This window comes from Dendropsophus ebraccatus, chromosome 13 (genome assembly GCF_027789765.1).
Source record: "Dendropsophus ebraccatus isolate aDenEbr1 chromosome 13, aDenEbr1.pat, whole genome shotgun sequence".
Classification (NCBI taxonomy): Eukaryota; Metazoa; Chordata; class Amphibia; order Anura; family Hylidae; genus Dendropsophus; species Dendropsophus ebraccatus.
The window spans coordinates 82,743,906-82,767,611 of record NC_091466.1 but is presented as its reverse complement, the minus strand read 5'-3'; the positions used below and the strand labels follow the sequence as shown (position 1 = coordinate 82,767,611).

Sequence of the window (23,706 nt, the reverse complement as noted above, 5' to 3'; positions counted from 1 at the left end):
CTACTGTAACTAATAAGACACCTCCCCCACCTCTACTGTAACTAATAAGACACCTCCCCCACCTCTACTGTAACTAATAAGACTCCTCCCCCACCTCTACTGTAACTAATAAGACACCTCCCCCACCTCTACTGTAACTAATAAGACTCCTCCCCCCACCTCTACTGTAACTAATAAGACTCCTCCCCCACCTCTACTGTAAGTAATAAGACTCCTCCCCCCACCTCTACTGTAACTAATAAGACTCCTCCCCCCACCTCTACTGTAACTAATAAGACTCCTCCCCCCACCTCTACTGTAACTAATAAGACACCTCCCCCACCTCTACTGTAACTAATAAGACACCTCCCCCACCTCTACTGTAACTAATAAGACTCCTCCCCCCACCTCTACTGTAACTAATAAGACTCCTCCCCCCACCTCTACTGTAAGTAATAAGACTCCTCCCCCCACCTCTACTGTAACTAATAAGACTCCTCCCCCCACCTCTACTGTAACTAATAAGACTCCTCCCCCACCTCTACTGTAAGTAATAAGACACCTCCCCCACCTCTACTGTAAGTAATAAGACTCCTCCCCCCACCTCTACTGTAACTAATAAGACTCCTCCCCCCACCTCTACTGTAACTAATAAGACTCCTCCCCCCACCTCTACTGTAACTAATAAGACTCCTCCCCCACCTCTACTGTAACTAATAAGACTCCTCCCCCACCTCTACTGTAACTAATAAGATTCCACCCCCACCTCTACTGTAACTAATAAGACACCTCCCCACCTCTACTGTAACTAATAAGACTCCTCCCCCCACCTCTACTGTAAGTAATAAGACTCCTCCCCCACCTCTACTGTAACTAATAAGACACCTCCCCCACCTCTACTGTAAGTAATAAAACTCCTCCCCCCACCTCTACTGTAAGTAATAAGACTCCTCCCCACCTCTACTGTAACTAATAAGACACCTCCCCACTTCTACTGTAACTAATAAGACTCCTCCCCCACCTCTACTGTAACTAATAAGACACCTCCCCCACCTGTACTGTAACTAATAAGACTCCTCCCCCCACCTCTACTATAACTAATAAGACTCCTCCCCCACCTCTACTGTAACTAATAAGACTCGTACCCCACCTCTACTGTAACTAATAAGACTCCTCCCCTTACCTCTACTGTAACTAATAAGACTCCTCCCCCCACCTCTACTGAAACTAATAAGACTCCTCCCCCCACCTCTACTGTAACTAATAAGACTCCTCCCCCATCTCTACTGTAACTAATAAGACACCTCCCCCACCTCTACTGTAACTAATAAGACACCTCCCCCCACCTCTACTGTAACTAATAAGACTCCTCCCCCCACCTCTACTGTAACTAATAAGACACCTCCCCACCTCTACTGTAACTAATAAGACACCTCCCCCACCTCTACTGTAACTAATAAGACTCCTCCCCCACCTCTACTGTAACTAATAAGACTCCTCCCCCACCTCTACTGTAACTAATAAGACACCTCCCCACCTCTACTGTAACTAATAAGACTCCTCCCCCCACCTCTACTGTAAGTAATAAGACACCTCCCCCACCTCTACTGTAAGTAATAAAACTCCTCCCCCCACCTCTACTGTAACTAATAAGACTCCTCCCCACCTCTTCTGTAACTAATAAGACACCTCCCCACTTCTACTGTAACTAATAAGACTCCTCCCCCACCTCTACTGTAACTAATAAGACACCTCCCCCACCTGTACTGTAACTAATAAGACTCCTCCCCCCACCTCTACTATAACTAATAAGACTCCTCCCCCACCTCTACTGTAACTAATAAGACTCGTACCCCACCTCTACTGTAACTAATAAGACTCCTCCCCTTACCTCTACTGTAACTAATAAGACTCCTCCCCCCACCTCTACTGAAACTAATAAGACTCCTCCCCCCACCTCTACTGTAACTAATAAGACTCCCCCCCCCACCTCTACTGTAACTAATAAGACACCTCCCCCCATCTCTACTGTAAGTAATAAGACACCTCCCCCACCTCTACTGTAACTAATAAGACACCTCCCCCACCTCTACTGTAACTAATAAGACACCTCCCCCACCTCTACTGTAACTAATAAGACTCCTCCCCCACCTCTACTGTAACTAATAAGACACCTCCCCCACCTGTACTGTAACTAATAAGACTCCTCCCCCACCTCTACTGTAACTAATAAGACTCCTCCCCCACCTCTACTGTAAGTAATAAGACTCCTCCCCCCACCTCTACTGTAACTAATAAGACACCTCCCCCCACCTCTACTGTAACTAATAAGACACCTCCCCCACCTGTACTGTAACTAATAAGACTCCTCCCCCACCTCTACTGTAACTAATAAGACTCCTCCCCCACCTCTACTGTAAGTAATAAGACACCTCCCCCACCTCTACTGTAAGTAATAAGACTCCTCCCCCCACCTCTACTGTAACTAATAAGACTCCTCCCCCACCTCTACTGTAAGTAATAAGACTCCTCCCCCACCTCTACTGTAACTAATAAGACTCCTCCCCCATCTCTACTGTAACTAATAAGACTCCTCCCCACCTCTACTGTAACTAATAAGACTCCTCCCCCATCTCTACTGTAACTAATAAGACTCCTCCCCACCTCTACTGTAACTAATAAGACTCCTCCCCCACCTCTACTGTAACTAATAAGACACCTCCCCCCACCTCTACTGTAACTAATAAGACACCTCCCCCACCTCTACTGTAACTAATAAGACTCCTCCCCCCACCTCTACTGTAACTAATAAGACTCCTCCCCCCACCTCTACTGTAAGTAATAAGACTCCTCCCCCCACCTCTACTGTAACTAATAAGACACCTCCCCCCACCTCTACTGTAACTAATAAGACTCCTCCCCCACCTCTACTGTAACTAATAAGACTCCTCCCCCATCTCTACTGTAACTAATAAGACTCCTCCCCCACCTCTACTGTAACTAATAAGACACCTCCCCCACCTCTACTGTAACTAATGAGAGACCCCCGGTGTTTCTCCGTGCTGTGATTGGCTAGCTCCTCTCCTTACCCCTCCTCTTCCCCCTGCTGTGATTGGCTCACTCTTCTCTTTAATCCGCCCATTTTCGTAGATCGCAAGTTAATGACGTCACAAAGCCTGAGGAGGACGCGTAGTATTATGGTGGGTAAAGGGCGTGGTCTATTGGTCCCCGCGAGTTTATAGCACCATCCCTGGTATTGGTCACGTGTGCTCGGTCGCCATCTTTGTACACCTTCCATTCTGTCATCATGCCGGCGGCCACAGAGAAGGAGTCGGAGCTGTCGGAGCGGATCGAGGCGTTCATCACCGGCCTGAAGCGCGGCGGCAGCGAGCGGCAGAGCTCTGAGGAGACAGCCCGGGAAACGGTGGCCCTGCTGCGGAGAATCATCGCCCAGGCCCGATGGGGAAACGCAGGTGAGAGCGGGAGCACAGTGTGACTGATGACCTACGTGTATATATATATACCCCCCTCCTGTGTATATACCCCCATATATATATACACCCCCCTCCTGTGTATATACCCCCATATATATATATACCCCCCTCCTGTGTATATACCCCCATATATATATATATATACCCCCATATATATATATCCCCATATATATATATATATACCCCCCTCCTGTGTATATACCCCCATATATATACACCCCCCTCCTGTGTATATACCCCCATATATATATATACCCCCATATATATATATATATATACCCCCCTCCTGTGTATATACCCCCATATATATACACCCCCCTCCTGTGTATATACCCCCATATATATATATACCCCCCTCCTGTGTATATACCCCCATATATATATATACCCCCCTCCTGTGTATATACCCCCATATATATATATACCCCCATATATATATATATATACCCCCCTCCTGTGTATATACCTCCCATATATATATATATATATATATATATATATATACCCCCTCCTGTGTATATACCTCCCATATATATATATATATACCCCCTCCTGTGTATATACCTCCCATATATATATATATATATATATATATATACCCCCCTCCTGTGTATATACCTCCCATATATATATATATACCCCCCTCCTGTGTATATACCCCTATATATATATATATACCCCCCTCCTGTGTATATACCCCCATATATACACCCCCCTCCTGTGTATATACCCACATATATATATATACCCCCCTCCTGTGTATATACCCCCATATATATATATATACCCCCATATATATATATACCCCCATATATATATATATATACCCCCCTCCTGTGTATATACCCACATATATATACACCCCCCTCCTGTGTATATACCCCCATATATATATATACCCCCATATATATATATATACCCCCCTCCTGTGTATATACCCCCATATATATACACCCCCCTCCTGTGTATATACCTCCCATATATATATATATATATATATATATATATATACCCCCCTCCTGTGTATATACCTCCCATATATATATATATATATACCCCCTCCTGTGTATATACCTCCCATATATATATATATATATACCCCCTCCTGTGTATATACCTCCCATATATATATATATATACCCCCCTCCTGTGTATATACCCCCATATATATATATACCCCCATATATATATATATACCCCCCTCCTGTGTATATACCTCCCATATATATATATATATATATATATATATATATATATATATACCCCCTCCTGTGTATATACCTCCCATATATATATATATATACCCCCTCCTGTGTATATACCTCCCATATATATATATATATATATATATATATACCCCCCTCCTGTGTATATACCTCCCATATATATATATATATACCCCCCTCCTGTGTATATACCCCTATATATATATATATACCCCCCTCCTGTGTATATACCCCCATATATATACACCCCCCTCCTGTGTATATACCCCCATATATATATATACCCCCCTCCTGTGTATATACCCCCATATATATATATATACCCCCATATATATATATACCCCCATATATATATATATATACCCCCCTCCTGTGTATATACCCCCATATATATACACCCCCCTCCTGTGTATATACCCCCATATATATATATACCCCCATATATATATATATACCCCCCTCCTGTGTATATACCCCCATATATATACACCCCCCTCCTGTGTATATACCTCCCATATATATATATATATATATATATATATATATATATACCCCCTCCTGTGTATATACCTCCCATATATATATATATATATACCCCCTCCTGTGTATATACCTCCCATATATATATATATATACCCCCCTCCTGTGTATATACCTCCCATATATATATATATATATATATATATATATATATATATATATATATATATATATATATATATACCCCCCTCCTGTGTATATACCTCCCATATATATATATATATACCCCCTCCTGTGTATATACCTCCCATATATATATATATATATATACCCCCCTCCTGTGTATATACCTCCCATATATATATATATACCCCCCTCCTGTGTATATACCCCCATATATATATATACCCCCCTCCTGTGTATATACCCCCATATATATATATACCCCCATATATATATATACCCCCATATATATATATATACCCCCCTCCTGTGTATATACCCCCATATATATACACCCCCCTCCTGTGTATATACCCCCATATATATATATACCCCCATATATATATATATATACCCCCCTCCTGTGTATATACCCCCATATATATACACCCCCCTCCTGTGTATATACCCCCATATATATATACCCCCCTCCTGTGTATATACCCCCATATATATATATACCCCCCTCCTGTGTATATACCCCCATATATATATATACCCCCATATATATATATACCCCCATATATATATATATACCCCCCTCCTGTGTATATACCCCCATATATATATACCCCCCTCCTGTGTATATACCCCCATATATATACACCCCCCTCCTGTGTATATACCCCCATATATATATATACCCCCCTCCTGTGTATATACCCCCATATATATATATACCCCCCTCCTGTGTATATACCCCCATATATATATATACCCCCCTCCTGTGTATATACCCCCATATATATATATACCCCCATATATATATATACCCCCATATATATATATATACCCCCTCCTGTGTATATACCCCCATATATATATATACCCCCCTCCTGTGTATATACCCCCATATATATATATATATACCCCCATATATATATATATACCCCCATATATATATATATATATATACCCCCCTCCTGTGTATATACCCCCATATATATACACCCCCCTCCTGTGTATATACCCCCATATATATATATACCCCCCTCCTGTGTATATACCCCCATATATATATATACCCCCCTCCTGTGTATATACCCCCATATATATATATACCCCCATATATATATATACCCCCATATATATATATATACCCCCTCCTGTGTATATACCTCCCATATATATATATATATATACCCCCCTCCTGTGTATATACCTCCCATATATATATATATACCCCCCTCCTGTGTATATACCCCCATATATATATATACCCCCCTCCTGTGTATATACCCCCATATATATATATACCCCCATATATATATATACCCCCATATATATATATATATACCCCCCTCCTGTGTATATACCCCCATATATATACACCCCCCTCCTGTGTATATACCCCCATATATATATATACCCCCATATATATATATATATACCCCCCTCCTGTGTATATACCCCCATATATATACACCCCCCTCCTGTGTATATACCCCCATATATATATATACCCCCCTCCTGTGTATATACCCCCATATATATATATACCCCCCTCCTGTGTATATACCCCCATATATATATATACCCCCATATATATATATATACCCCCCTCCTGTGTATATACCCCCATATATATACACCCCCCTCCTGTGTATATACCCCCATATATATATATACCCCCCTCCTGTGTATATACCCCCATATATATATATACCCCCCTCCTGTGTATATACCCCCATATATATATATACCCCCATATATATATATACCCCCATATATATATATACCCCCTCCTGTGTATATACCTCCCATATATATATATATATATATACCCCCCTCCTGTGTATATACCTCCCATATATATATATATACCCCCCTCCTGTGTATATACCCCCATATATATATATACCCCCCTCCTGTGTATATACCCCCATATATATATATACCCCCATATATATATATACCCCCATATATATATATATACCCCCCTCCTGTGTATATACCCCCATATATATACACCCCCCTCCTGTGTATATACCCCCATATATATATATACCCCCATATATATATATATATACCCCCCTCCTGTGTATATACCCCCATATATATACACCCCCCTCCTGTGTATATACCTCCCATATATATATATATATATATATATATATACCCCCTCCTGTGTATATACCTCCCATATATATATATATATACCCCCTCCTGTGTATATACCTCCCATATATATATATATATACCCCCTCCTGTGTATATACCTCCCATATATATATATATACCCCCCTCCTGTGTATATACCTCCCATATATATATATATATATAAACCCCCCTCCTGTGTATATACCCCTATATATATATACCCCCCTCCTGTGTATATACCTCCCATATATATATATATATACCCCCCTCCTGTGTATATACCTCCCATATATATATATATATATACCCCCTCCTGTGTATATACCTCCCATATATATATATATATATATATACCCCCCTCCTGTGTATATACCTCCCATATATATATATAAACCCCCCTCCTGTGTATATACCCCTATATATATATATATACCCCCCTCCTGTGTATATACCTCCCATATATATATATATATATATATATATATATATATATATATATATATATATATACCCCCCTCCTGTGTATATACCCCCATATATATACACCCCCCTCCTGTGTATATACCCCCATATATATACACCCCCCTCCTGTGTATATACCTCCCATATATATATATATATATACCCCCCTCCTGTGTATATACCCCCATATATATATATACCCCCCTCCTGTGTATATACCCCCATATATATACCCCCCTCCTGTGTATATACCCTCATATATATACACCCCCCTCCTGTGTATATACCCCCATATATATACACCCCCCTCCTGTGTATATACCCCCATATATATACACCCCCCTCCTGTGTATATACCTCCCATATATATATACCCCCTCCTGTGTATATACCCCCATATATATATATACCCCCCTCCTGTGTATATACCCCCATATATATATATATATATACCCCCCCTCCTGTGTGTATATACCCCCATATATATATATATATATATATACCCCCCTCCTGTGTATATACCCCCATATATATATATATATATACCCCCTCCTGTGTATATACCTCCCCATATATATATATATATATATATATATATATATATTACACCCCCTCCTGTGTATATACCTCCATATATATATATATATATATATATATATATATATATCCCTCTCGTGTATATACCCCCTCCTGTGTGTATATACCTCCCCATATAATATATTGCAGTCACACTATGCAGTGCTCCTATATACCATGTATTACGGTAATAGCCAGGACTAGTTAGTCCCCTGAAGACCATAGGGTGACACCTACATGTAATGCTGCGTTTACACAGAAAGATTATCTGCCAACGATTTGAAGCCAAAGCCAGGAATGGATTTGAAAAAAGGAGAAATCCAGTCTTTCCTTTATGACCTGATCTCTGTTTATATTCTGTTTCTGGCTTTGGCTTCAAATCTTTGGCAGATAATCCGTCAGATAATCTTTCTGTGTAAACGCACCATAATGCTACGTTTACACGAAGCGATAATTCGCCCAATCGTTTAACGATTTGGTTTTCATAACGATCAGCGTTTAGATGAATAAATCGTAAGAAAAATCGTTATTGTGATTAAGATCGTTTGCGCCCATCTTTTATATAGGGTGAATCTTTGAAAGACTGTTTACACGAAGCGAACGACGAACGATGATTTAAGAAGATGTTAAAAGATGAAAATTAACGATTTTTCACTCATCGCTCAATCGTTTGCCGTGTTTACATGGAACGATTATCGCTCAATGCCATCGTTTTTGCGAAAATTCACCTGATAATCGTTCTGTGTAAACGTAGCATAAGACGAACTAAAGAATGTCAACTTTTAACCCCTTCAGGTCCATTCCCCCACTGTTAACCCCTTCACATCCACCACAGTTTAATTCATATACTGTTAAATATTCCTGGAGCTGAAGGGGTTAATTTTTTTCTAACTATATGTAGAACCATCCTACAATGTTAAAGTGGAATCTGTTGGTGCTAATTTTAAGTAACACCTATAAGAAAATAAATGTGTTTTGCGTCATTGCGTCTATTTGGGGCTATACACCTGATAATATGAAGTCCAATAAAATCCCAAAATCCAATAGTTCTCCATCTTGTTCTCGTTGTTGGACGTTCTCGGTAGACGACTTCCAATCAGGGACCAGTTCCATGGCAGATGGAGGAGAACCATTACCAGACTGTCTCAGGACTGTCCTTCTAGTTTAATAAGTCTATGTTCCTGTTAGGTTTGGGTTAGGGACTGGCAGGAGAGTGACGACCCTTGATGTGGCTTGCGAGATTACCAGATTTCTTGCCTATTTTTTTCTTCTAGTTTTCACGGTAAAAGATTTCTACTAATACCTGATTGAAGATTGGACATGGAGCCATCAAGGAGCCCCACTAGACTAAAGCTGCTTTCACATGCCGCAGATTTTAGGCAGATTTTCTGCAGCAGATTGTCTGTTGCCAAACCAAAGTCAACCTGAAGTTTCAAATCTGCTGTAGAAAATCTGCATCAAATCCGCAGTGTGTGAAAGCACCCTTACTATTCTGCAAGTCTTCCCCAGGGCATTATAGGGCCATGCAGCTGCCACTGACTGACAGCTACTTACCGCCCGAGCGGTCTTGTCTCTGCCACCTAATAAAGAGTGCTGAGGGGCCTGTGTGAGCTGCTGGTGCCTGCTGACGCCCCTCCCCCGTGCCGACCTCTATGCTTTTATAGAACAAGTCTGGCTAAAAGATTTTTGTATTGTTATTGTATTGTCCCCCAAAAGTTATACAAATCCCCAATATACACCTAGTACCGGAAATGCTTAGAAAGCGCTTTTCACCCTGCACTTACTACTGCATCAAGGCTTCACTTCCCGGATAACGCGGTGACGTCGCTTCCCGGATAACGCGGTGACGTCGCTTCCCGGATAACGCGGTGACGTCGCTTCCCGGATAACACGGTGACGTCGCTTCCCGGATAACACGGTGACGTCGCTTCCCGGATAACATGGTGATGTCACTTCCTGGATAACATCCACTTCCTGGATAACATGGTGATGTCACTTCCTGGATAACACGGTGACGTCACTTCCTGGATAACATCCACTTCCTGGATAACACGGTGACGTCGCTTCCTGGATAACACTGTGACGTCGCTTCCTGCATAACACTGGAGGGACACTGAGCATCCCCCTGCCATTATCCTCTCCAGCAGCCACAGCCCGCACAGCTCTGGGAGTCGGGTCGTTACATCACCGTGTTATCCGGGAAGCGGCGGTGACCGCGTTATCCGGGAAGCGGCGGTGACCGCGTTATCCGGGAAGCGACGGTGACCGCGTTATCCGGGAAGTGAAGCCTTGATGCAGTAGTAAGTGCAGGGTGAAAAGCGCTTTCTAAGCATTTCCGGTACTAGGTGTATATTGGGGATTTGTATAACTTTTGGGGGACAATACAATAACAATACAAAAATCTTTTAGCCAGACTTCTTCTATAAAAGCATAGAGGTCGGCACGGGGGAGGGGCATCAGCAGGCGCCAGCAGCTCACACAGGCCCCTCAGCACTCTTTATTAGGTGGCAGAGACAAGACCGCTCGGGCGGTAAGTAGCTGTCAGTCAGTGGCAGCTGCATGGCCCTATAATGCCCTGGGGAAGACTTGCAGAATAGTAAGGGTGCTTTCACACACTGCGGATTTGATGCAGATTTTCTACAGCAGATTTGAAACTTCAGGTTGACTTTGTTTTGGTAACAGACAATCTGCTGCAGAAAATCTGCCTAAAATCTGCGGCATGTGAAAGCAGCTTTAGCCTAGTGGGGCTCCTTGATGGCTCCATGTCCAATCTTCAATGAGGTATTAGTAGAAATCTTTTACCGTGAAAACTAGAAGAAAAAAAATAGGCAAGAAATCTGGTAATCTCGCAAGCCACATCAAGGGTCGTCACTCTCCTGCCAGTCCCTAACCCAAACCTAACAGGAACATAGACTTATTAAACTAGAAGGACAGTCCTGAGACAGTCTGGTAATGGTTCTCCTCCATCTGCCATGGAACTGGTCCCTGATTGGAAGTCGTCTACCGAGAACGTCCAACAACGAGAACAAGATGGAGAACAATTGGATTTTGGGATTTTATTGGACTTCATATTATCAGGTGTATAGCCCCAAATAGAGACTTTCCCATCACATTACTCCGAATCCCTACAGTAACAATGATTCTTCTATATCTAAGAGAAATAAGAGAAATAAATTACAATGAGCCGGGTTTTCAGGTGTTAACAATTATGTGGTGAAATTTAATGCATCACAAGAACCAGAACCCCATTGACCGTCACAGTACGAGGACTCACAGCCTCAATCCGCTGCCAATCCGGGACATGGGAAGCTGCCCGAAGGCCGTTATAAGTGCATGAACGACGCAAAACACGTTTATTTTCTTATAGGTGTTACTTAAAATAAGAATAATATTTATATAGCACCAACAGATTCCACTTTAAGATGGTTCTACATATAGTTAGAAAAAAATAAAATATTCCTGGAGCTGAAGGGGTGGAACTGTGGTGGATGTGAAGGGGTTAACAGTGGGGGAATGGACCTGAAGGGGTTAAAAGTTGACATTCTTTAGTTCGTCTTATGCTACGTTTACACAGAACGATTATCGGGTGAATTTTCGCAAAAACGATGGCATTGAGCGATAATCGTTCCATGTAAACACGGCAAACGATTGAGCGATGAGTGAAAAATCGTTAATTTTCATCTTTTAACATCTTCTTAAATCATCGTTCGTCGTTCGCTTCGTGTAAACAGTCTTTCAAAGATTCACCCTATATAAAAGATGGGCGCAAACGATCTTAATCACAATAACGATTTTTCTTACGATTTATTCATCTAAACGCTGATCGTTATGAAAACCAAATCGTTAAACGATTGGGCGAATTATCGCTTCGTGTAAACGTAGCATTATGGTGCGTTTACACCGAAAGATTATCTGACGGATTATCTGCCAAAGATTTGAAGCCAAAGCCAGAAACAGAATATAAACAGAGATCAGGTCATAAAGGAAAGACTGGATTTCTCCTTTTTTCAAATCCATTCCTGGCTTTGGCTTCAAATCGTTGGCAGATAATCTTTCTGTGTAAACGCAGCATTACATGTAGGTGTCACCCTATGGTCTTCAGGGGACTAACTAGTCCTGGCTATTACCGTAATACATGGTATATAGGAGCACTGTAATTCCTAGTGCTGATAGTGTTACTCCATTTTAGTGAAGTGCTGATAGCGTGACTGCAGTATATATGTATATACCCCCCTTCTGTGTGTATATACCTCCCCATATATATAGCCCCTCCTGTGTAAATACTGTACCCCCTTATATACTGCCCCTTCTGTGTAAATACTGTACCATATATAATCACTATACCCACTCCTGTGTATATACCTCCCCATATATATATATATATAGCCCCTCCTGTGTATATAGCCCCTCCTGTGTATATAGCCCCTCCTGTGTAAATACTGTACCCCCTTATATACTGCCCCTTCTGTGTATATACTGTACCATATATAATCACTATACCCCCTCCTGTGTATATACCTCCCCATATATATATATATATATATATATATATATAGCCCCTCCTGTGTATATACCTCCCAATATATATAGCCCCTCCTGTGTAAATACTGTACCCCCTTATATACTGCCCCTTCTGTGTATATACTGTACCATATATAATCACTATACCCCCTCCTGTGTCTGTCTCTCTCCTCCTGGTGGTGACCCTCCTTATACTGGGGGAGAGCCTCTCAACAATTGTGGGTGAGAGGGGCGGGTGCAGTGCAGGAGGCAGTGGTGTGTCGTGGCAGCACATGCCCTTATCGGTCAGCCAGATAGCAGCGGTACATGTTCTTGGCGGGCAGCCGGATGGCGGTAGCATCACATGCCCTTGTCAGTCAGACAGATGGCGGTGTCTCCCCTGCTCATCTTCACATGGAACAAGTATGGCCGTCTTTTCCCTTTTTTTTTTTTCCACCACCCCCTGTTGCAGATCCAGCTCCTCAACCGTTAGCTCAGAGTCCGTGGTGGCAAACTGACTGGCCGCATTATCTGCCATCCACGCCAACACCTGCTCACATGTTCAGTAGTGTCCCTGCTAACGGGGCGGTGGCCGGGGATCCTGCATAGGCTGTGGTGGCCGTGCTGGTGGTGTTGTGCCTCAGCAGCCGGCTATGATTCAAGACGTTCAGGCCCAAGGCTTGTGCCTGCGCTCTCATCAGTGCGCCCACGTCCTCCTCCACGTCCCTTTACACTGGTATTTATTTTATTTAGGAATTTAGCGTTTAGTCGCCACCAGGGACATTACTACCAGGAGTATATACAATGGCGTGTACTCAGCCACCACCACCAGGGACATTACTACCAGGAGTATATACAATGGCGTATACTCAGCCACCACCACCAGGGACATTACTACCAGGAGTATATACAATGGCGTATACTCAGCCACCACCACCAGGGACATTACTACCAGGAGTATATACAATGGCGTATACTCAGCCACCGCCACCAGGGACATTACTACCAGGAGTATATACAATGGCGTATACTCAGCCACCACCACCAGGGACATTACTACCAGGAGTATATACAATGGCGTATACTCAGCCACCGCCACCAGGGACATTACTACCAGGAGTATATACAATGGCGTATACTCAGCCACCGCCACCAGGGACATTACTACCAGGAGTATATACAATGGCGTATACTCAGCCACCGCCACCAGGGACATTACTACCAGGAGTATATACAATGGCGTATACTCAGCCACCGCCACCAGGGACATTACTACCAGGAGTATATACAATGGCGTATACTCAGCCACCGCCACCAGGGACATTACTACCAGGAGTATATACAATGGCGTATACTCAGCCACCGCCACCAGGGACATTACTACCAGGAGTATATACAATGGCGTGTACTCAGCCACCGCCACCAGGGACATTACTACCAGGAGTATATACAATGGCGTGTACTCAGCCACCACCACCAGGGACATTACTACCAGGAGTATATACAATGGCGTGTACTCAGCCACCGCCACCAGGGACATTACTACCAGGAGTATATACAATGGCGTGTACTCAGCCACCGCCACCAGGGACATTACTACCAGGAGTATATACAATGGCGGGTACTCAGCCACCGCCACCAGGGACATTACTACCAGGAGTATATACAATGGCGTGTACTCAGCCACCACCACCAGGGACATTACTACCAGGAGTATATACAATGGCGGGTACTCAGCCACCACCACCAGGGACATTACTACCAGGAGTATATACAATGGCGTGTACTCAGCCACCACCACCAGGGACATTACTACCAGGAGTATATACAATGGCGTGTACTCAGCCACCACCACCAGGGACATTACTACCAGGAGTATATACAATGGCGGGTACTCAGCCACCACCACCAGGGACATTACTACCAGGAGTATATACAATGGCGTGTACTCAGCCACCGCCACCAGGGACATTACTACCAGGAGTATATACAATGGCGTGTACTCAGCCACCACCACCAGGGACATTACTACCAGGAGTATATACAATGGCGTATACTCAGCCACCACCACCAGGGACATTACTACCAGGAGTATATACAATGGCGGGTATACTATGCTTATATACTGTCCTATATATCGGAGGGATTGTGTGCGTCCTGGGCTGTGATGGAGTGTATAAGCAGGTATACACGCGGCGGGGGAGGTGGGCGGTGTCGGACGTTGTATCTAGTCCCTGCCGGCAATTACAGTTCTTTATGCAAATTGAAAAAGGTGTTATGTTCCTTTTACATGGAGCGATTACTGTTAGAATTTTCACGAGAACGATGGCATTTGATCGATAATCGGCTTGTTTAAACACAGCAAGCGATGAGTGAGAAATCGTTCATCTTGATCTTTCAAGTTCTCAAATTGTTGGTCATTCAGTTTAAATTTGCCGATCGCTTGGTGTGAACAGTCTCGTGGCTTCATCCATTTGCAATTCATCTATACCGATAGCATTTTTTTAAACGATTTATCTTGTCTTCTAAATGCTCATTTATAAAAATAAAATCGTTGCTTTAAAATCCTTAAACGATCGATTGGCTGAATTATCGCTCCATGTAAAAATCTTTAGAAATGCTGGAGGTGCCGGCGGTCTGGATGTAACTAGAGATGGAAGTTCTTGCCCCTGATGGTCCACACTTGGATCTGTGAAACCATTGAGGATGATGGGGTAGGTAGCACAGCTACATTGACTTGCCATCCTGGATGAGCTGCACTACCTGAGCCACTTGTATGGGTTGTAGACGCCGCCTTTTTAAACGTCTATCACTGCCTGCGGGAAACCAGAACATGTAACTTTTATTAAATAACTCTAAAAACTAATATAGTTTCCCCCTTATGAATAAGTCAACACTAAACCATAAGCAATCATGAAGAAAATGACAAAGGAAACAAGAAGCCACAGAGAGCAGGAGCCATCGGCTGCCCCCATCTCCTGGACTTCTGATTGGCCGTCCCTATAGCTAACCACATGGGCCAGGTTGTGAGGTGCACAGGGGAGCAATCTGACCAGGTGGGTGCCAGACTAATGTTAGGGTCTATTTGCCCCAGCTCAAAGCACATAGCTAAGGATATACAAGGTGTCAGTGGTCCATAGGATGTCCTATATACACATGCAGTCTACTTCCTCTGCATAAGTGGTCTTATTAGGCTAGCCAGCATAGATGTGGAAGCATGAACCGGGTATTCAGGGAGCTAATCATTTTCTCCGATCAAGGGGGGATCTTTTCCAGGCTCATGAAGATCCTCTACTGAAACTTGTGAAATTCATCCTTACACACGTGTTTTCTTTTCGATGGCCCACACCTTTCCCCAGCTCAGGGGGACGTCAATGGGAAGCCCCTGTGCTCCCATGTATGCCAATCCCTTCCTGGGCTGGTGGGAGGACACCATTGTTTTTCCACCAGAGGACTCTGCCTGGACATCTATTCCTTTGGACCAGATACATCGATGATGTATTTATCCTTTGGTCCGGCACACAGGAGAGTTTATCAATTCACAGATCACCTCAATGTGAATGAACTTGGTCTTAAAAGGGTATCTCCCCCCCCCCCCCCCCCATTTTTTTTTTTTTTTGCATTAATACATTGCCTACCCATAGCTTTTCATCTTTGCAGAATCCATCATAATTTGATATTGGACAGTTTTGCTTTTATCTAGGTGCATTATCTGTGCAGAGAGTACCGCCGCTCGAGTCACCCCCCCCCCCCCCAACCCAATCCCAGCACCAAACCAGGCCCCCCCCCCCGACTGTCAGCCACAGCACACCAGCCACCCCTGCGACTGTCACCCACGGCTCAAGCCCGCCAACCCCCCCGTCCCCCCGGCAACTTTCACCTGCGGCACACACACCCTTGACTGAGTACCCCGCCCGCCCCTTTAAGTTTACCTACGAAATTGACCAGGTAAGAATCGCCTTCTTAAATAATCTGATTTATACGAACCAATCAGGTGGCCTCTCCACCACCCTGTATAGAAATCTGACAGAAACCATCAGTCTCCTGCACTGGCAGAGTCATCATCCAGTGTACCCCAAAGGGGCAGTACCTATGGCTTAGGAGAAACCTAGAGGCAAGGGACCTGCAGCACCCATTCTTGGAGAGAGGGCACCCACCACACATTCTGAGATCAGCCTTTCAGTCCGGACCTGTATACCTGTAGTGTATAGTTTGGGGGTCAGGGGGTTATAGTAGTATTGGTCAGGTCTGGTATAGCGGTGTTATCCAGTCACAGTATGGCCGTATTGGTCAGGTCTGATATGGTGGTGGTAAATGTGACCTCTGGAGCTATTACCTACCAATCTATCATGATGCTAATTGGTGAGTGAGGATGGGGTGTCCTCAGATGTAGTGCTTAGGGCAGCAGCAGCAGCTGGTAATACTGTCCTGTATACATGTACTGTATGGATGGAGTAGGGGGCCCTGTATATACATGTACTGTATGGATGGAGTAGGGGGCCCTGTATATACATGTACTGTATGGATGGAGTAGGGGGCCCTGTATATACATGTACTGTATGGATGGAGTAGGGGGCCCTGTATATACATGTACTGTATGGATGGAGTAGGGGGCCCTGTATATACATGTACTGTATGGATGGAGTAGGGGGCCCTGTATATACATGTACTGTATGGATGGAGTAGGGGGCCCTGTATATACATGTACTGTATGGATGGAGTAGGGGGTCTACCAGTTATTTCTGTGGATCTGTTGTGAGGCAGCTTCCCTACCAACCACAGCTCCCTGTGAAAATGAAAGCAGTAATCCTATTGGTTGCTAAGGCTCCCAACTGCCATTACTGCTGGAGAGCTGCAGCTAATTATATCACCTGTGTTTGCAGTGAGGAGATTTCCCCGTTCATCTGTATGGGGCGTTGCTCTTCCCCCTCCCCCTCCTCTCCTGTACATCTGGGGGAGACGGGACCTTCGCTCTAACCTTCCCGGGCACCCAATGTATCTGTGGACCAAATTTGGGGTCAAACGGTTCAGGGGTTTGGAAGTCTTTAGGGGCAGATAGACAGACTTTCATTTTTATGACATAGATATCTAAATTAGTTTTTTATTAATGGGAATTTTTAACAGCTGATTCTAGTTTCTGTGGTCGTTGTTGCAATTAGAGATGAGCGGAACTTTTGGTCTGAAAGCCGCTCACTCCAGTGCGATGCCTGCGATCCTGGGAATCTGCGTCCGGGATCTTTCAGGGAATTCAAGATACATTCCCTGGAAGATCCTGCCCACAGATTCCCGGGATCGCAGGCATAGTATTTGAGCGAAGACGCCGGTTTGCTCATCCCTAGTTGCAGTAACTAATCCACAATATGGCGATATGTGCAGGAACTATGTGCCCCCCCTCCTATGGGTTATCAGCCATTGTCCGAAGCCCTTCCTATATCTTACCTTCATCAGGGTGGGAACAAATGATCACTCCAGGAATTTTTCCCTTTTGTTTCCCGATGTTTTGTATCTTTGTCTCTGGACCTGTGGTGATTTGGCTACAGTGTTGTGTAGTTGGTATTGTGCCCCGCGTTTTCTAAGTAGATATGTGACCTATTTCTAGTGCACCTCATTAGAATAACCACGCCTGCGCCTTAGCTCTACATCATGACACGCTTTGGATCCATAATGGCACGGTGCACGTGTGCCGCAGATTTATAAGTGCGTCTTGAGATCTAACATGCCTGCGCCGTCTTCATGGTGAGCAGGACCTCCACGCGTGTGCATTTGGGTTTAATCACGGTATATCATGGCGCATCTACCATGCATGCGTGTGCACTGGGTGCAATCACGGCATCTCATGACACATGCGTGGTGTGTCTGACATGGTTATCACTCGGAGTCCCCAGCACAGCTCCCCAGGCTCCTCCTCCTGTCAGCCCGGAACTGTGGCTCCTCCTCTGCTGTCGGGCCAGCCTGTCCTGATGCTTCTGGGTCCTTCTGCACTCCTCTTGTGGTTCACAGCTCCCCCTGCTGTCGGCTTACTGGTACAGCTGCTAGACCTTCAGTGGATCCCTCCTGCTGAAATCTCCAGGCCGTGCAGCGCTTCCCTATACAGCAAGTCTTCCTTCACGCAGGTCACTGCTCCTGCGCTTCACCCTCCATCTCTGGCAGCTGTGCAGAGCAGCCTTGGCTCTGGGAGTATCTGGTCTGGATACTTGGGTGCATACACCTTAGAGGTCAAGTGCTATCTCTGCTTGCTGTCAGTGACTGCAGCATATGTACCTGTCTGTGTCACAGCTCTATGTATGGTAAGTGTTATGGATATTTTGGATGCAACTAAAATGTTTTTATTCATGGTCAGCAAGCAGAGGTCTAAACCTACACCCCCCCCCCCCTTTCCCTGGTAAACAGAGGCCTGTTATGCAGCACATGGCTACACCAGGGCGCGCGTCGGCTCTGCTCACAGAGGTCCAATCACAGCCAGAGGAATTGCTCCATAGAAAATGGTGGCAATCGGGTCTGCAAGGGCCCTGCTGCTTTGTCTTGCCCATTCTGACTAGTCACCAGTGTTGTCAGAAAGGTAAAAATCTGGTGGGATGGGAGCTTAGAACTGCCATGTCTTTACTCCTCCATAGCCACGCCCCCTCCGTCAGAGCCTAGAACTCCCATGTCTTTACTCCTCCATAGCCACGCCCCCTCCGTCAGAGCCTAGAACTCCCATGTCTTTACTCCTCCATAGCCACGCCCCCTCCGTCAGAGCCTAGAACTCCCATGTCTTTACTCCTCCATAGCCACGCCCCCTCCGTCAGAGCCTAGAACTCCCATGTCTTTACTCCTCCATAGCCACGCCCCCTCCGTCAGAGCCTAGAACTCCCATGTCTTTACTCCTCCATAGCCACGCCCCCTCCGTCAGAGCCTAGAACTCCCATGTCTTTACTCCTCCATAGCCACGCCCCCTCCCCCTCCGTCAGAGCCTAGAACTCCCATGTCCCCGCTCCTTGGTTACACTCTTCGGTGTATACACTCCTACCTGGATCTGAGCTCTTCGGTGTATACACAGGTGCAGTACTCTGTGATATGGTAGGGGGCACTGTGTGATGTTGTCTCCTCCTCTTCCAGGTGAATTAATGGAGATTATCCGCAGGGAGGGTCGGAGAATGAGTGCAGCTCAGCCGTCTGAGACCACAGTGGGCAACATGGTGCGGCGCGTCCTGAAGCTGATTCGGGAGGAGTACAGCAGGTGAGGAGAGCAGAGGAGTGCAGCAGGCGTGTGGGGGGGGGAATGAGCGCAGCAGGAGCGGAGCGCAGCAGGGGAGGGGAGGGGAGGAGCGGAGCGCAGCAGGGGAGGGGAGGGGAGGAGCGGAGCGCGGCAGGGGAGGGGAGGAGCGGAGCGCGGCAGGGGAGGGGAGGAGCGCAGCGCGGCAGGGGAGGAGGGAGGGGAGCGCAGCAGGGGAGGGGAGGAGGGAGGGGAGCGCAGCAGGGGAGGGGAGGAGGGAGGGGAGCGCAGCAGGGGAGGGGAGGAGGGAGGGGAGCGCAGCAGGGGAGGGGAGGAGGGAGGGGAGGAGGGAGGGGAGCGCAGCAGGGGAGGGGAGGAGGGAGGGGAGCGCAGCAGGGGAGGGGAGGAGGGAGGGGAGCGCAGCAGGGGAGGGGAGGAGGGAGGGGAGCGCAGCAGGGGAGGGGAGGAGGGAGGGGAGCGCAGCAGGGGAGGGGAGGAGGGAGGGGAGCGCAGCAGGGGAGGGGAGGAGGGAGGGGAGCGCAGCAGGGGAGGGGCGGAGGGAGGGGAGCGCAGCAGGGGAGGGGCGGAGGGAGGGGAGGGGAGGAGGGAGGGGAGCGCAGCAGGGGAGGGGCGCGCAGCAGGGGAGGGGCGGAGCGCGGCGGGCGAGGTGAGGGGCGAGGCGAGGCGGGCGAGGGGAGGGGCGAGGGTAGGGTCGCAGCAGGTGTGTGGAGGGGAGGAGCGCAGCGAAGCAGGCGGGGGGCGGGGCAGGGGCGAAGCAGGTGAGGGGCGGCGGGCGAAGCAGGGGAGGGGTGGGGCGTGAGGGGCGGCGGGCGAGGCAGGGGAGGGGCGCGGGAGGGGAGGGGCGCGGCAGGTGTGTGGAGGGGAGGAGCAGAGCGCAGCAGGCGAGAGGCATGGGGTGCGGGTGGGGCGGGGCGGCAGGGGAGGGGCGGGGCGGAGCGGAGCAGGGGAGGGGCGCGGCAGGGGAGGGAAGGGTTAAGAGGTGCCACAGCCCCCCCTGACATGTACTCTGTTTAGGCTCCGAGGGTGCAGTGAAGAGAACGACCAGCAGGAGTCGCTGCACAAGCTGGTGACAGCCGAGAGGCTAAGTGACGACTTTAACACTCCATTTGCGTTGCTGAAGGCCAATGTGATTGAGGTGGTGAACGAGCTGCTGCTGGAGCTGGGTAGTGCCCTCTTTGTGCCGCCATCTTTGTTGTCAGCTCTGCCACCTTCTCATTCCATGCTGAGTCCATGTTTTATCTTCTGCACAGAGGGCACGACGGACAATATTGCAGCTCAGGCCAAAGAGCACATCCATTCCAATGAGGTGATCATGACCATTGGCCGATCACGGACTGTACAACTTTTCCTGGAAGAAGCCGCCCGCAAGCGCAAGTTCCATGTGATTGTGGCAGAATGCGCCCCCTTTTGTCAGGTTAGTGTCTGTACATGTGTGTCCTGCCCCCTGGGGTCTTCTCACTGATCAGATGTATTTCCAGGGCCATGATATGGCGGTCAGCTTATCCAAGGCAGGAATAGAGACCACTGTCATCACGGATGCCGCCATCTTTGCTGTCATGTCGCGTGTGAATAAGGTAATAGAGGAAAGACCTAGGCGTGACCTCCTCCCAGATGTGACCGGAGAACATGACGTTCTGAGTTCCCTTCTAGGTCATCATTGGAACCAAGACCATCCTGGCCAATGGCTCCCTGCGGGCGGTTTCTGGTACCCACACACTGGCCCTGGCCGCCAAGCATTACTCCACCCCCCTGATTGTGTGCGCCCCCATGTTCAAGCTCTCCCCTCAGGTATCTACCCTACCCCTGATGTATATGTAAGGTAGGATGGTGCCCCCCCCCCCAGGTACATGTAGGGTAGGATGGAGTCTCATTGTTCTTTCTCTCCAGTTTCCTAATGAAGAGGACTCCTTTCACAAGTTTGTGTCCCCACAGGAGGTGCTTCCCTTCTCAGAGGGTGAGTGTGGGGGATTTGGGGGCCATGTGTAGTGTTGGGGGCTGATGAGCGGCTTCTACATCTCTTCTCTCATTGTTCCGGTAGGGGAGATTCTGGCGAAGGTTAGCGCCCACTGCCCCATCTTTGATCATGTACCGGCGGAGCTGATCACTCTCTTCATATCCAACATTGGAGGAAATGCCCCATCCTACATCTACCGCCTGATGAGTGAGCTCTACCACCCCGCCGACCACCAGCTGTGAGCACAGCGGCTGCCAGAAAGCGTTCTCTGCACCTACCACCCCGCCCACACCAGCTGTGAGCACAGCGGCTGCCAGAAAGCGTTCTCTGCACCTACCACCCCGCCCACACCAGCTGTGAGCACAGCGGCTGCCAGAAAGCGTTCTCTGCACCTACCACCCCGCCCACACCAGCTGTGAGCACAGCGGCTGCCAGAAAGCGTTCTCTGCATCTACCACCCCGCCCACACCAGCTGTGAGCACAGCGGCTGCCAGAAAGCGTTCTCTGCATCTACCACCCCGCCCACCACCAGCTGTGAGCACAGCGGCTGCCAGAAAGCGTTCTCTGCACCTACCACCCCGCCCACACCAGCTGTGAGCACAGCGGCTGCCAGAAAGCGTTCTCTGCACCTACCACCCCGCCCACACCAGCTGTGAGCACAGCGGCTGCCAGAAAGCGTTCTCTGCACCTACCACCCCGCCCACACCAGCTGTGAGCACAGCGGCTGCCAGAAAGCGTTCTCTGCATCTACCACCCCGCCCACACCAGCTGTGAGCACAGCGGCTGCCAGAAAGCGTTCTCTGCATCTACCACCCCGCCCACCACCAGCTGTGAGCACAGCGGCTGCCAGAAAGCGTTCTCTGCATCTACCACCCCGCCCACCACCAGCTGTGAGGCCAATAAACACACTGACTTGTGCACAACGGCTGCCTGAGATCATTCTGTTTACATGGGTGACATTCCTTCCTCATACAGCAAAGTGGACTCTTCACCCACTGACACCCTCTGCCCCCGCTCACAGTCCCTCTTCGTGCACCAGCACAGTCTCTGCCCCCGCTCACAGTCCCTCCTCGTGCACCAGCACAGTCTCTGCCCCCGCTCACAGACCCTCTGCCCCCGCTCAGTCCCTCTTCGTGCACCAGCACACCCTCTGCCCCCGCTCAGTCCCTCTTCGTGCACCAGCACACCCTCTGCCCCCGCTCACAGTCCCTCTTCTTGCACCAGCACAGTCTCTGCCCCCGCTCACAGTCCCTCTTCTTGCACCAGCACACCCTCTGCCCCCGCTCACAGTCCCTCTTCTTGCACCAGCACACCCTCTGCCCCCGCTCACAGTCCCTCTTCTTGCACCAGCACAGTCTCTGCCCCCGCTCACAGTCCCTCTTCTTGCACCAGCACACCCTCTGCCCCCGCTCACAGTCCCTCTTCTTGCACCAGCACACCCTCTGCCCCCGCTCACAGTCCCTCTTCTTGCACCAGCACAGTCTCTGCCCCCGCTCA

General features: G+C 47.4%; 1 protein-coding gene across 1 annotated transcript; it reads left to right on the top strand.

Annotated features, from left to right (window-relative positions):
* Positions 1 to 3,205: 3,205 nt before the first annotated feature.
* EIF2B2 (eukaryotic translation initiation factor 2B subunit beta) lies at positions 3,206 to 23,132 on the top strand. The gene is made up of 8 exons (XM_069949947.1): positions 3,206 to 3,452; positions 20,138 to 20,258; positions 21,270 to 21,418; positions 21,506 to 21,669; positions 21,734 to 21,829; positions 21,906 to 22,043; positions 22,143 to 22,209; positions 22,294 to 23,132. The coding sequence occupies exons 1-8, from the start codon at positions 3,287 to 3,289 to the stop codon at positions 22,449 to 22,451; spliced, it is 1,059 nt and encodes a 352-aa protein (XP_069806048.1). The 5' UTR covers positions 3,206 to 3,286; the 3' UTR covers positions 22,452 to 23,132.
* The last annotated feature ends 574 nt before the right edge of the window (positions 23,133 to 23,706 follow it).

Bases quoted from the DNA above. Each gene is read 5' to 3' on its own strand.
- EIF2B2 (XM_069949947.1), top strand. From the start codon at position 3,287: ATGCCGGCGGCCACAGAGAAGGAGTCGGAGCTGTCGGAGCGGATCGAG. The intron at 21,419-21,505 runs GTAGTGCCCTCT...TCTTCTGCACAG, and splicing joins CGAGCTGCTGCTGGAGCTGG to AGGGCACGACGGACAATATT. The intron at 22,044-22,142 runs GTATCTACCCTA...CTTTCTCTCCAG, and splicing joins TGTTCAAGCTCTCCCCTCAG to TTTCCTAATGAAGAGGACTC.